This window comes from Salmo salar, chromosome ssa18 (genome assembly GCF_905237065.1).
Source record: "Salmo salar chromosome ssa18, Ssal_v3.1, whole genome shotgun sequence".
NCBI classification, from domain to species: domain Eukaryota; kingdom Metazoa; phylum Chordata; class Actinopteri; order Salmoniformes; family Salmonidae; genus Salmo; species Salmo salar.
Window position 1 is genome coordinate 25,386,079 of NC_059459.1, and position 14,814 is coordinate 25,400,892.

The window sequence follows — 14,814 nt, forward strand, 5'->3', positions numbered from 1 at the left end:
GGAGATTGGACTGGAGACTAGAGGGGGATGGATGTTATTCTCAGAGGGGAGCTGGTGAGAGACATATGCATCACTTCCATACTCTCCAATCTGACTAAGTCCAATACATATTTTAGCTGTCTGAACATTTTAGGGGTAAATATGAGCCAATGCAAATGTAAAGAACACATTTACTGTACAGCTGCTTAAGAGAAGGACAAATAAAGAGTGGGTATCAGACAACCAAATATGAATAGAACATAGGAGAGTGACGCATACATTTGACAATTAAATGAGAAGGCCATTATCTATTCCTTTGTTTGTTTATTTATCAATTGTGAGAAGAGGAGCAAACTTAATGAGGTTAGTTGTCAAAATACAGCTTTTTCACGGTCTACAGAGGGGCAACCCTATTAGGGGAATCAAAGACGCCTGTACAAGCCGTCTTGGGCATCTTCATTAGAATTTCAAAGTAGTTTTGATTGTTTGATCTCATATCCAAAAAGTATTGTTGGAAACGTAATTAGCATAAGCCTAGCTGTAAATGTATTTTCCACTCTGCTGGTTGTGATCCATAATTAACTCTGAAGAGATCCCATTTTCACCTTCTCTACAATAATCCCCCCAGAGTTTACCCTTAGGAGATGTGCTAACAAATGATATGTGCCTCTGTGAATACAATATAATTGTCAGTACAATGGAATTAAGTCAAATAATGAGACATTGGCCTTTATCGTATTACTGTATAGTTGGGACTTGATCTATGCCCACTATCATCTCTGTAATCCATTAGAAGATCACATATAGAGATAAAACTGCATCTTTTATTGTTGAAAAGAAAATGACAGAAACCTAGAGCACATGTGGTTTACATGTAAGTTAGCAAACCAGTCCTCTAATCATCACAGAGGACAATTCCCCCATGGGGCTGTACAGTATCATTTACAATATCATTTTTGTGGGGTTTCACTTATATAACCCTGGACCCCTCGTTTACAACCCATGAGAAAATATACTAATATACTAACAATCTTAAAGAGAAATGAGAACATTGAAAAAGAATAATGGTTGTTATAAATTAGGCCCATTTGGTCCTATTGACCCCAAGCATCCGAGGCACCTAGCATCAGCAATATATATTACATTATATCTAATATTTATTATCTGTAATAATATATTGTATTATATCTAATATTTATTATCTGTAATAATATATTGTATTATATCTAATATTTATTATCTGTAATAATATATATTGTATTATATCTAATATTTATTAGCATCCAACTCCATTCATTTGCATTGTGAATTTTCCCCTTGATGGTGCAGGGTAAGTGATGGAGGAAGTGGTTCAGAGGACTCCTACGTATCTAATCACAGTTACGAGCTGCCAGCACTGACACCAGACAATGGCGTTTCACTGTTTCTGACTGTGTGTGTGTGTGTGTGTGTGTGTGTGTGTTTGAAAGACACATACACACACAAAAACAAGTCAACACTCCATTCCCCTATTGACCACAGGCACACAGGCACTAGAATGGTTATCACACTACCTTTACATAACATCTTTTTGACAGAAATGTTTTTCTTCATTTCACTACATGCCTCTCTGTTCCCACCCTGGTCATAAAACTGGGCTCCAACCCCCTGTAATATATGGGATGTAGTAAAATAACTAATACAGCTGGCTGTGTGTGATATCAGTGCCACTGGACTCTAACCCATGGGTGACCTGCCATGTTAATGCTGAGTGTTGGCCTCCACAGAGAGGGGAGTGAGATACAGTGAATGCAGCATTGGAGCTCTTCTGTGATATGGGACTCTTGCTCATTAATAATGTAGACGTGTCCACAACCAAGTGTGCTCTCACTGGGGAACAGGACTAAACAAATACACGGATAGCCGGGTAAGAGGAGACTTTACAGTACACTGCAGATATCGCCACCATTCATACTGGCATAAAGCTCTGTGTTATGGATTCATATCTGCTGCATAAGTACAAACAGGAGTGCAATGCATGTACAGGGGCTGTATTTTATACTCCCAGTGGCCATCCAAACCACACACACACACACACACACACACACACTTCTACAACAGTAGATACAACAGAAAAATTGTTTCACACAGTATAACACAACTTCCTATAGTAGGTCTAATCCAAACGTGGCAGAGAACTTTGAAGGACTTAACTAAATCAACAGCGGTCCCACTACAGTGGCAAGAAAAAGTATGTGAACGTTTGGAAATACCTGGATTTCTGCATAAATTGGTCATAAAATGTTATCTGTCCTTCATATAGGTCAACACAATAGACAAACACATTCCGTTAAACTAATAACACACAAACAATTATACATGTTCATGTCTTTACTGAACACACCGTGTAAACATTCACAGTGCAGCGTGGGAAAAGTATGTGAAAGCTTGGATTTAATAATTGGTTGACCCTCCTTTGGCAGCAATAACCTCAACCAAACGTTTTCTGTAGTTGCGGATCAGACCTGCACAACGGTCAGGAGGAATTTTGGACCATTCCTCTTTACAAAACTGTTTCAGATCAGCAATATTCTTAGGATGTCTGGTGTGAACTGCTCTCGAGGTCATACCACAGCATCTCAATCGGGTTGAGGTCAGGACTCTGACTGGGCCACTCCAGAAGGCGTATTTTCTTCTGTTTAATCCATTCGGTTGCTGATTTACTTCAGTATTTTGGGTCGTTGTCCTGTTGCATCACCCAACTTGAGCTTCAATTGGCGGACAGATAGCCTAACATTCTCCTGCAAAATGTCTTGATAAACTTGGGAATTCATTTTTCCATCGATGATAGCAAGCGGTCCAGGCCCTGAGGCAGCAAAGCAGCCCCAAACCATGATGCTCTCTCCACCATACTTTACAGTTGGGATGAGGTTTTGATGTTGGGGTTCTGTGCCTTTTTTCTCCACACATAGTGTTGTGTGTTCCTTCCAAACAACTCAACTGTAGTTTCATCTGTCCACAGAATATGTTGCCAGGAGCGCTGTGGAACATCCAGGTACACTTTTGCAAAATTCAGACGTGCAGCAATATTTTGGGGGGACAGCAGTCGCTTCTTCTGTGGTGTCCTCCCATGAACACCATTCTTGTTTAGTGTTTTATGTATTGTAGACTCGTCAACAGAGATGTTAGCATGTTCCAGATATTTCTGTTAGTCTTTAGCTGACACTCTAGGATTCTTCTTAACCTCATTGAGCATTCTGCACGGTGCTCTTGCAGTCATCTTTGCAGGACGGCCACTCCTAGGGAGAGTAGCAACAGGGCTGAACTTTCTCGATTTATAGACAATTTGTCTTACCGTGGATTGATGAACATCAAGGCTTTTAGAGATACTTTTGTAACCCTTTCCAGCTTTATGCAAATCAACAATTCTTAATCTTAGATCTTCTGAGATCTCTTTTTTAGGCATTGCTTCTTGTGAATAGCAAACTCAATTTTTTGTGTGTTTTTTATAGGCAAAGGCAGCTCTAACCAACATCTCCAATCTCATCTCATTGATTGGACTCCAGGTTAGCTGACTCCTGACTCCAATTAGCTTTTGGAAAAGTCATTAGCCTAGGGGTTCACATACTTTTTCCAACCTACACTGTGAATGTTTAAATAATATATTCAGTATAGACAAGAAAAATACAATAATTTGTGTTTTATTAGTTTAAACACACTATGTCTATTGTTGTGACTTAGATGAAGATCAGATCAAATTTGATGACCAATTTATGCATAAATCCAGGAATTCCAAAGGGTTCACATACTTTTTCTTGCCACTGTATATAAAATTCATCTGATAATCTGAAACATAAAATACTTTAAAAATGGTCTAATATGATGCAAACATTTTGATCAAAGGGCCAAGACAGGGACAAGACAGGCGGGAATATTCTCCTCTGTGATATTAAAACCATTACATATCTGAACGCTTGGAGCAACCATCTCCAAAGAACATATTTGATGAAAAGAAAAGTGCCAACTGTAGCAGCCTTGGCAGAGGAGGAACAAAGCCACCAGTGTTTAACTATCAGAGTCCCCTGTGAAATCTCAATGGATATCACAGAAACCGAGCACGTTACCATCTCAATTAAATCCACGCTGCTGTTCGTATTGATTTTAAAAGCCTAATGATGACTCGTTTAAGTTTTACATTTGTATGCGTGTGTTCATGGTACTGTTTCGCAGCCTGTGGAAAAAAAAAAGTTAAACAAGAGAAAGCATGAACACGATGTGGCATCTGTTCTTTAAGTGATATATCACTCTATTCCACTTCATTTAGCATCACTCCATCAGAGTTAATTGGTTCATGAGGAGCAGTAATTAAGGGGGAATGGCCTTGTTTATTGCTGCGCTCCGTTCATTAAGGAGTGAGCCGTGTTTGCAGAGCGGGTGACATTAACACACCCTTCAGAACAGCCAAGGGTCAAGTAGCTGACTTGGCATTTGTTCCCACTACATAGCTCAGCCACAAAATTGTCTATATCGTAAAAATGTATGAAAACAAAAAATGGTCTTAACTTAAGGTTAGGCATCAGGTTAAAACAGTGTGGTTAAGGTTGCCTAGTCACTTTATCCCTACCTACAATATATGTACATACAGTGCATTTGGAAAGTATATTTTGACATTTTATTACGTTACAGCTTTATTCTAAAATGGATGAAATTCATTTTTTTCCCTCATCACACATTACCCCATAATGACCACGCAAAAACAGCTTTTTAGAAATTGTTGTAAATGTATATATATATATATATATATATATATATATATATAAAATCTCATTTACATACGTATTCAGACCCTTAACTCAGTACTTTGTTGAAGCACCGTTGGCAGCGATTACAGCCTCAAGTCTTCTTGGGTATGACGCTACAAGCTTGGCACACCTGTATTTGGGGAGTTTGTCCCATTCTTCTCTGCAGATCAAATCAAGCTCTGTCAGGTTGGATGGGGAGCGTAGCTGCACAGCTATTTTCAGGTCTCTCCAGAGAGGTTAGATCGGGTTCAAGTCCGGGCTCTGGCTGAGCCACTCAAGGACATTCATAAATGCTTAGGGTCGTTGTCCTGTTGGAAGGTGAACCTTTGCTCCATTCTGAGGTCCTGAGCGAGGTGGAGCAGGTTTTCATCAAGGATCTCAGTACTTTGCTCCGTTTATATATCCCTCGATCCTGACTAGTCTTCCAGTCCCTGCCGCTGAAAAACATACCCACAGCATGCTGCTGCCACCTCCTTGCTTCACCCTAGGGATGGTGCCAGGTTCCCACCAGATGTGACGCTTGGCATTCAGGCCAAAGAGTGCGATCTTGGTTTCATCAGACCAGAGAATCTTGTTTCTAATGGTCTGAGAGTCTTTAGGTGCCTTTTGGCAAACTCCAAGCAGGCTGTCATGTGCCTTTTACAGAGGAGCGCCTTCCGTCTGGCTACTCTACCGTAAAGGTGGAGTGCTGCAGAGATGGTTGTCCTTCTGGAAGGTTCTCCCATCTCCACAGAGGAACTCTGGCACTCTATCAGAGTGACCATCGGGTTCTTGGTCACCTCCCTGACCAAGGCCCTTCTCCCCCAATTGCTCAGTTTGGCTGGGCGACCAGCTCTAGGAAGAGTCTTGGTGGTTCCAAACTTCTTCCATTTAAGAATGATGGAGGCCACTGTGTTCTTGGGGACCTTCAATGCTGCAGACATGTTTTGGTACCCTTCCCCAGATCTGTGCCTTGACACAATCCTGTCTCGGAGCTCTACGGACAATTCCTTCCACCTCATGGTTTGTTTATTGCATTGACATGCACTGTCAACTGTGGGACCTTATATAGAAAGGTGTGCGCCTTTCCAAATCATGTCCAATCAATTGAATTTACCACAAGTGGACTCCAATCAAGTGATAAATCATCAAGTATTATCAATGGAAACAGGATGCACCTAAGCTCAATTTCGAGTCTCATAGCAAAGGGTCTGAATACTTATGTAAATAAGGTATTTCTGTTTTCTATTTTTAACACATTTGCAAACATTTCTAAAACCCTGTTTTCGCATTGTCATTATGGGGTATTGTGTGTAGATTGATGAGGAAAAACATTTATTTAATCAATTTTAGAATAAGGCTGTAACATAACAACATTTGGAAAAAGTCAAGGGGTCTGAATACTTTCCGAATGCACTGTATTTACCTCAATTACATCGTACCCCTGCACATGGACTCAGTACTGCTATCCCATGTATATAACCAAGTTATCATTACACATTGTGTATTTATTCCTTGTTATTATTTTTGAAATGTATATTATTTCTCTCTACAGCTGTTGTTTACAAAGCATGTGACAAATACAATTTGATTTTGATTTGATTTCTGACTTTGTGGCTGTGACGACCCTTGGCACTGGAGGGGGTAAATGGGACTTTGCCTGCAGGTGAAGCTACTAGTGAACTGCACACATTGGGTATGGTACAGAATGTAATAAGGGGGGGGGGGAGTACTACCAGTACAAAAACGTTCTGTAGTCGACCCTCAGTCAGTTTCATTGAGGAGCTGGCCTGTGCACTTGTCCATGAAAAGGTGGAGAGAATTTTGTCAATATTTCTAAAGCTGCCAAATATGCATATACTGTACCTGAAAGTCTTACCAATTATCACTATTCAAGATACATTGAAACACACATAGAGAGACAGAGAGACAGAAAGACACACCCAGAGTCTGAGTTGGTGAGAATAGAGCACCCTCTCATTTGCGTCAGTTTGAATCGGGTGTTGTATGGTGTGCTCCACTTATGGGCCGCATTCCAGGCAGACTACATCTCAGTTGCCCACCAGATCTCCCAACACCCAACTACACCATAAGATTTAGTAATCTGATACCTGTCTGCTCAGTTGATGTGGCACTTAAATACTGGTAGATGTGCACAGTGCAACTGAAAATGTATCTGCCTGGAACACCACCATGGTTTCCAACAATTACGACAGCTGAGGAGATTGACATATGACCTACCTCTCTCCTCCTGGACGCCCAGCACGTCTGTTTGACCTTCCACACCACTGCCGCCACCAGCAAAAGGGACAGGAAACAGCTGCAGGAGGACAACAGGACAACCAATCAATAAATCAATCAAACAATTAGCTAATCATCCATTATGTTATCCATTCATTCTACTATTTTACAATCAACCCTATGATGTCACAAGAAGAGTCAGGAGCCATTTTCATGGTCTACCATGTGGGGTCACCACCTGTATTTAGCGGTCACATGACCAATCTGGTAATGCTTTCTAATAACGTTCAGTAATAACCATTTATAAATAGTTCGATCACCATTTATCAATTAGTATTCCTACGTGTAAATGTTAGGAAGCGCTATATATAGACAGTTATTCACACAACTTAATGCTTTCTAAATGATTTACACAATTATTTATAAAGGTGCCCTTTTAAACCACTCTAAAGTGAGCCCTATTCATACTTTAGAAATAATTTATAAGCGCTTTAAATGGCCAGTGTAATCATCTCCTGGAATTACTTTGTCAATGGTTTAAATGGCCAGTGTAATCATCTCCTGGAATTACTTTGTCACTGGTTTAAATGGCCAGTGTAATCCTCTCCTGGATTTACTTTGTCAATGGTTTAAATGGCCAGTGTAATCATCTCCTGGAATTACTTTGTCAATGGTTTAAATGGCCAGTGTAATCCTCTCCTGGATTTACTTTGTCAATGGTTTAAATGGCCAGTGTAATCATCTCCTGGAACTACTTTGTCAATGGTTTAAATGGCCAGTGTAATCATCTCCTGGAACTACTTTGTCAATGGTTTAAATGGCCAGTGTAATCATCTCCTGGATTTACTTTGTCAATTGTTTAAATGGCCAGTGTAATCATCTCCAGGAACTACTTTGTCAATGGTTTAAATGGCCAGTGTAATCATCTCCTGGAACTACTTTGTCAATGGTTTAAATGGCCAGTGTAATCATCTCCTGGAACGACTTTGTCAATGGTTTAAATGGCCAGTGTAATCATCTCCTGGAACTACTTTGTCAATGGTTTAAATGGCCAGTCTAATCATCTCCTGGAATTACTTTGTCAATGTGTCAATGTACTTTGCAGATGATTTGGTTGCTTTTGCAACTTCTTTGACTGTTTTCATTTCTCCATGTGCCTGCATAGAGCGCTGCCTGTCTGTTTACCTTAGAGAAGATTACAGAAATGTCCGCCACAAGGCTAGCAGCACCGAACACTATGAAATAGACTAAGATTGAGTGGCTGGCTGCTGAAGTAAACCAAGTGAAATATGGTGAAATGGCATCAGTTGGACACCATCAATATCCCCAGGGAGCAAGCGCATTCCATGGAGTGGGTCAGGGAGAGTAGGAATGGCCATGCACTTCTGACAGAAAGCACTGTCACACAGAGTGACCCTAATGCCAATGACATCTGGAGGTTAGATCACACAAAGCCCGTCTTTCAACCACAGCTTTTACAAGTCCTGGAGGCCAACGCACCAAACCGCCAAGGCAGGAAGTCAATTAGAGACACTTGTGAGTTACAGTCCAAGACAATTGATATCTTTATAACTAACGCCTTCCGTGTACAGCTAGAAAGAACCGCAGAAGCAATGACCACATCGTAAAGGGCTAAAGTGTTTTAATTAGCGTGACATTTCCAAGTCAAGCCTGCTGAAAGGCTGTGAATATGCTCTCTCACCACATGTTCTGGAAAACCACTAGTACATCAACTATCAGAGGAATTAGCCTTGTTAGTTGTGTACCAAATACAGTACTTTTTAAAAATTGTTTTATTTATTAACTTTATTTAAGAAGGGAGTCTGCAGGGAGCCTGATTAAGACCAAGGTCTCTTCATCAGATGAGCCCTGCATGAACACATCAATACACAACAATTACACTATACATATCTACACATCAATTACACAGTTATGAAAACTAAGGACACTAAAGAGGCCTTTCTACTGACTCTGAAAAACACCAAAAGAAAGATGCCCAGGGTCCCTGCTTATCTGCGTGAGCGTGCCTTAGGCATGCTGCAAGGAGGCATGAGGACTGCAGATGTGGCCAGGGCAATAAATTGCTATGTCCGTACTGTGAGACACCTAAGACAGCGCTACAGGGAGACAGGACGGACAGCTGATCGTCCTCGCAGTGGCAGACCATGTGTAACAACACCTGCACAGGATTGGTACATCCGAACATCACACCTGCGGGACAAGTACAGGATGGCAACAACAACTGCCCGAGTTACACCAGGAACGCACAATCCCGCCATCAGTGCTCAGACTGTCCGCAATAGGCTGAGAGAGGCTGGACTAAGGGCTTGTAGGCCTGTTGTAAGGCAGGTCCTCACCAGACATCACCGGCAACAACGTCGCCTATGGGCACAAACCCATCATCACTGGACCAGACAGGACTGGCAAAAAGTGCTCTTCACTGACGAGTCGCGGTTTTGTCTCACCAGGGGTGATGGTCGGATTTTCGTTATCGTCGAAGGAATGAGCATTTTATACCGAGGCCTGTACACTGGAGCGGGATCGATTTGGAGGTGGAGGGTCCGTCATGGTCTGGGGCGGTGTGTCACAGCATCATCGGACTGAGCTTGTTGTCATTGCAGGCAAACTCAACGCTGTGCGTTACAGGGAAGACATTCTCCTCCCTTATGTGGTACCCTTCCTGCAGGCTCATCCTGACATGACCCTCCAGCATGACAATGGCACCAGCCATACTGCTCGTTCTGTGGGTGATTTCCTGCAAGACAGGAATGTCAGTGTTCTGCCATGGCCAGCGAAGAGCACGGATCTCAATCCCATTGAGCACGTCTGGGACCTGTTGAATCAGAGGGTAAGGGCCATTCCCCCCAGAAATGTCCGGGAACTTGCAGGTGCATTGGTGGAAGAGTGGGGTAACATCTCACAGCAAGAACTGGCAAATCTGGTGCAGTCCATGATGAGGAGATGCACTGCATTACTTAAAGCAGCTGGTGGCCACACCAGATACTGACTGTTACTTTTGATTTTGACCGCCCTTTGTTCCAGGACATATTATTCAATTTCTGTTAGTCACATGTCTGTGGAACTTATTCAGTTTATGTCTCAGTTGTTGAACCTTGTTAGGTTCACACAAATATTTACACATGTTATAAATGCAGTTGACAGTGAGAGGACGTTTTACATACACTAAGTTGACTGTGCCTTTAAACAGCTTGGAAAATTCCAGAAAACAATGTCATGGCTTTAGAAGCTTCTGATAGGCTAATTGACATAATTTGAGTCAATTGGAAGTGTACCTGTGGATGTATTTCAAGGCCTACCTTCAAACTCAGTGCCTCTTTTTGCTTGACATCATGGAAAAATCAAAAGAAATCAGCCAAGACCTCAGAAAACAAAAAATTGTATCTAGTATCTATAGCCACAGTATCTATAGTATCTATAGCCACAGTAAAACGAGTCCAATATCGACATAACCTGAAAGGCTGCTCAGCAAGGAAGAAGCCACTGTTCCAAACCCGCCATAAAAAGCCAGACTACGGTTTGCAACTGCACATTAGGACAATGATCGTACTTTTTAGAGAAATGTCCTCTGGTCTGACAAAAAAATATATATATACATATATACACACACACCAATTACACATATATAAATATATACACACACACATCAATAACACAGTTTATGAGAAGCAAAACACAATCATAAACATACACATTCTTCAGTAAAAAAGAAAACTGTATGGTACATACTTCTAGTTTTCACTATAACCATGTGTGTGCAGGCAATATTGTGTAAACTTAGATACGGCATAAACATTTCTATGGCAGGTCTGATTAAATATGACCATACATCAAGCATAGTCTATGACCGATTTCTTCACCAATGTCTTAAAACTGTGGGAAAAGAAATAAATGATAAAGTCTCACAACCCTATGATGGCTGTAGCTCCATATTGCTGGCAGGAGTGTAACTAGGATGGTTAGGAACAGACTCTTCCTCTCCTCCAACACCGCTCATTGGCTTGGCCATATTTCAAAACACAATCAGTCCAACATTCCACATCAAATCTATTAAACTCAGCCAGCAATTAATCCCAAACGGGGCGGCTTACTGCAGTAATGGGGAGAGAAGAGGGCTAACTGTTGCTATTCTATAGGTATTAGGGGGAGGAGAGTGTCAAAGCTGATTCCACTCCCTGTCGTTGAGCATACTTTTCTTGGGGTTACACATATACATTAATGGCTTTAGCCAAGTCATCCGCAACCAATGAGATTCAAACCAATGAGTTTGAATGGATATACACAGAGTGTACAAAACATTAGGAACACCTTTGTAATATTGAGTTGCACCCCCCTTTGCCCTCATAACAGCCTCAATTCTTCGGGGAATGGACTCTACAAGGTGTCGAAATATACTTATTTAACCGGTCTCCTTCCCTTCATCTACAGTGCCTGAAGTGGATTTAACAAGTGACATAAATAAGGGATCATACAGTGGTTCCTCCTTTAAAAGTTGCAGTGTACTGCGGCGCAGCTTGCATGGTGCCGCAGAATTCTATGACACGTTATTTAAGTGTGAACCACTGGTACCACTAATGCTAATTAGTGCTAGTTTGACCACCAGAAGGCATCTTTGAGAAGCATTTGATAGCCTTCAATAATAACTGTACTAGAGAATGCGGGCACGCAAGAGACCGGGGTCCCCGACGGGAAGGAAGGAGTAGGCTGTCCTTGTTATTAAGAATTTGTTCTTAAATGACTTGCCTAGTTAAATAAAGGTTACACTAAGAGCATAACATTTCTACACCCTAACTAATACCCAAACGGAGATTCAGTGAAAATAAAAATCTCATTGATTTATCAAGACCAGTCCCCATGCTTGTCTCAGAGCAGCGCAAAACAGTGCTAAAATAGTTGTAGGCTATTGCTTCAAATCCTATTGCTTCTAACTTCAATATGCTCTTTAAATAAATAAGACCTACACCACTTTTAACAGGACATTACTCAACACTAGTGAGACTCATGTTGCCTACGGCAAAATGCCACCTCATGGGTCTCCCGGTGGCGGACGGAACGGGTATCGAACCTGCATCTGTAGCAACGCATTTTGCACTGCGGGAGCCCCCATCCACAAAGTATCAAAATACAGAGAGGTGTTGGTAAAGGTATATTGTCCTGTTAATAGCCCATAATGGGCTTTTATAATACTGTACATGGTGTCCAGGTCAGGATAACCAAAACATTTCTTTATTAAAGACCATCAGAAAGAATGTTGGTACTTATTTACTTTGATCCAAAGCCAAGAATGAGTGAGTCACTCAGCTTTATGTACCGCTATATGACTGTTTCATCAACTTGATAATATATAACGTTGTTCTGGAGGTTATTTTGTTTTCAAAACAACGAAAGAGAGCGATTGTAATCTGAATAAATGGCAAAATAATATCTGTAAAGGCCAAAACAATTATTTCTGTTTTTAGAGGGAGAGAAACGCTGGGCCAATTGTGCGCCGCCCATATGTCCAAAATATAGCCCTACTAATAGCCATAATGGTGCTGTACAACGTGACTGTGTGTTGGAAAGAGTATTTTCCAGTAAGCAACAATTTCTTTACCTTCATTAGACAACTTTGTTCCAATATTTCTGTAATTCCGTAATATTTATTCCCATGGTAATTTGTTATGGATCCATAAATAAATAAACATCAGCATTGTGAAAGAGAATTTTTATCATTATTTTATTAACGAAAGCATAAAGATGTTGATGAAGAAATACATTTCTAACTTAAAACAGCAGTACAGTAACACTTCAGAGTACTTCAGCATCGAATACATTGCAGGTAGGGGGATGTTCACACCTACAGTAGCCGGGCTATAAAGAGTCTATTGTCCTGCTAATCGGGCTACAAGTGTTTGGAAACATGTTTTCAAAATGCCACCAGCTGTCCATTACTACTGTAAATAAAAACACAGCATCTTGTTTACCTTCTTTATTGTAACCACAATGTCACAAATAATTTGGATCTACCTTTCATTTACTTTCAGGTTTGGGATTAAATTGATTAATATTATGGTGTTTCTATTCCAAGGAAAACGAAAAACCCTCTGGGAGTACAGTACTGGGCTATTTAGCTAAAGAATCCAGTAATCCTGCGGACACGGGGAGACCGGGGTTCAATTCCCTGACGGGGAGGAAGGAGTAGGCTGTCCTTGTTAATAACAATTTGTTCTTAACTGACTTGCCTAGTTAAATAAAAGTCACACTAAGAGCATAACATTTCAACACCCTAACTAATACCCAAACGGAGATTCAGTGAAAATAAAAATCTCATTGATTTATCAAGACCAGTCCCCATGCTTGTCTCAGAGCAGAGGGAAAGGTTCTAAAATAGTTGTAGGCTATTGCTTCAAATCCTATTGCTTCCAACTTCAATATGCTCATTAAATAAATCAGACCTACACCACTTTTAACAGCACATTACTCAACACTAGTGAGACGCATGTCGCCTACGGTAGGCCTACAGTATATCAAAAAATATGACGTGACTCTCCAATAATTACATATAGAGGATTGGAGGATATTTATGTAATTCACTGATATTTATTCCCACAGTAATTCTTTATGGATCCATAATTAAATAAACAGCATTTTGAAAGAGTATTTTTATCATTATTTTATTAATGAAAGCATAAAGATGCCATTATTAGTTTCATTGTTTTAGATTGAAAGTGCAGACTGACACTAAGAACAGAACAGCGGGAACGTTTCCTTAGTCAGCGCCATTATTAGTGCAATGCCCCTTAAAGTGTTGCCAGTATGGCGGGGTGGGGGTCCACCCCCTCCCCCTTCCCCATGGGCTAGGTTGGTCTTCAGTGCGCGGCTCTGCAGCCCATCCCGTGCCCCCTTCCCTTGTGCCTTGAACCTCGCCTGCTTTCAGTAGATACAGCTGGAGAACTGCAAGGCAGTCCCATTGTACGCCACTCGGGAGCCATGACCAATATGACCCATATATATTGTCCTGCTAATAACAGAGTTAATAATATATCTGTGAGAATATCCAACGGTCTTTTATATAATTCTAACTGAATAATAATAGCTTTGTTTAAAAAATAACAATATTTGAGATCATTTTGTTTACAAAGAACGTAAACATTGTTACTAATTTGTAAATAAAGCCTGTTTGTTATTTAGAATGATATATTTCTGTTTTTAGAGGGAGAGAAACCAAAAACCTATAATCATCTCATGGTTCTCCCAGTCGAGGTCAGTACAGGTATTGAACCAGCATCTGTAGCAACACAGCTTGCACTGCTATGCAGTGTCTTAGACCGCTGGGCCACTCAGGCGCTGTACAAGGTGACCGTTCGGGAGTGGCCTACAGTTCTAAGAGCAAAATAATCCTAAGAAAATTAAATAATAAAAACCTTAGTGTAACAACAGTTCTTGTAAGTAATACTGAAGTCGTGCACAATTATCAGTTTCTATTTAGGTTTATGTCACCCATTCATTGTCAGTTAGAGACACAGTAGGACCCAAAAGCATAATCAGTGCTCTAACTCCCCCTTGTGCTGGTCTGGAGCAATGAAGTGGTGACGCAGGGTACCGTAAACCACAAATTACCTCTAAGTCCCGCGGCGTAAGCTCGCAACTTTTAAACGAGGAACCACTGTAGCTTTCACCTGGATTCACCTGGTTAGTTTATGTCATGGGAAGAGCTCAGTGTATGTATAATTGTGTGTGTGTGTGTGTGTGTGTGTGTGTACGGAGGGGCTGAGGTTCAGTATAGTGGATCGCATGAACATGGGGAAGGGGTTTAAAAGACATCCAATCATCACAA

At 41.0% G+C, this 14,814-nt stretch overlaps 1 protein-coding gene across 3 annotated transcripts in view; it reads right to left on the bottom strand.

The window, feature by feature from the left end:
• Positions 1 to 14,814, bottom strand: part of LOC106577124 (attractin-like protein 1) — a 355,235-nt gene that overhangs the window by 126,732 nt on the left and 213,689 nt on the right. For all 3 annotated transcript variants that reach the window (XM_014154875.2, XM_014154874.2, XM_014154877.2), the window contains one exon: positions 6,981 to 7,059. In XM_014154875.2, coding sequence (XP_014010350.1) covers positions 6,981 to 7,059 — 79 coding nt within the window. The remainder of the gene's footprint in view (positions 1 to 6,980; positions 7,060 to 14,814) is intronic.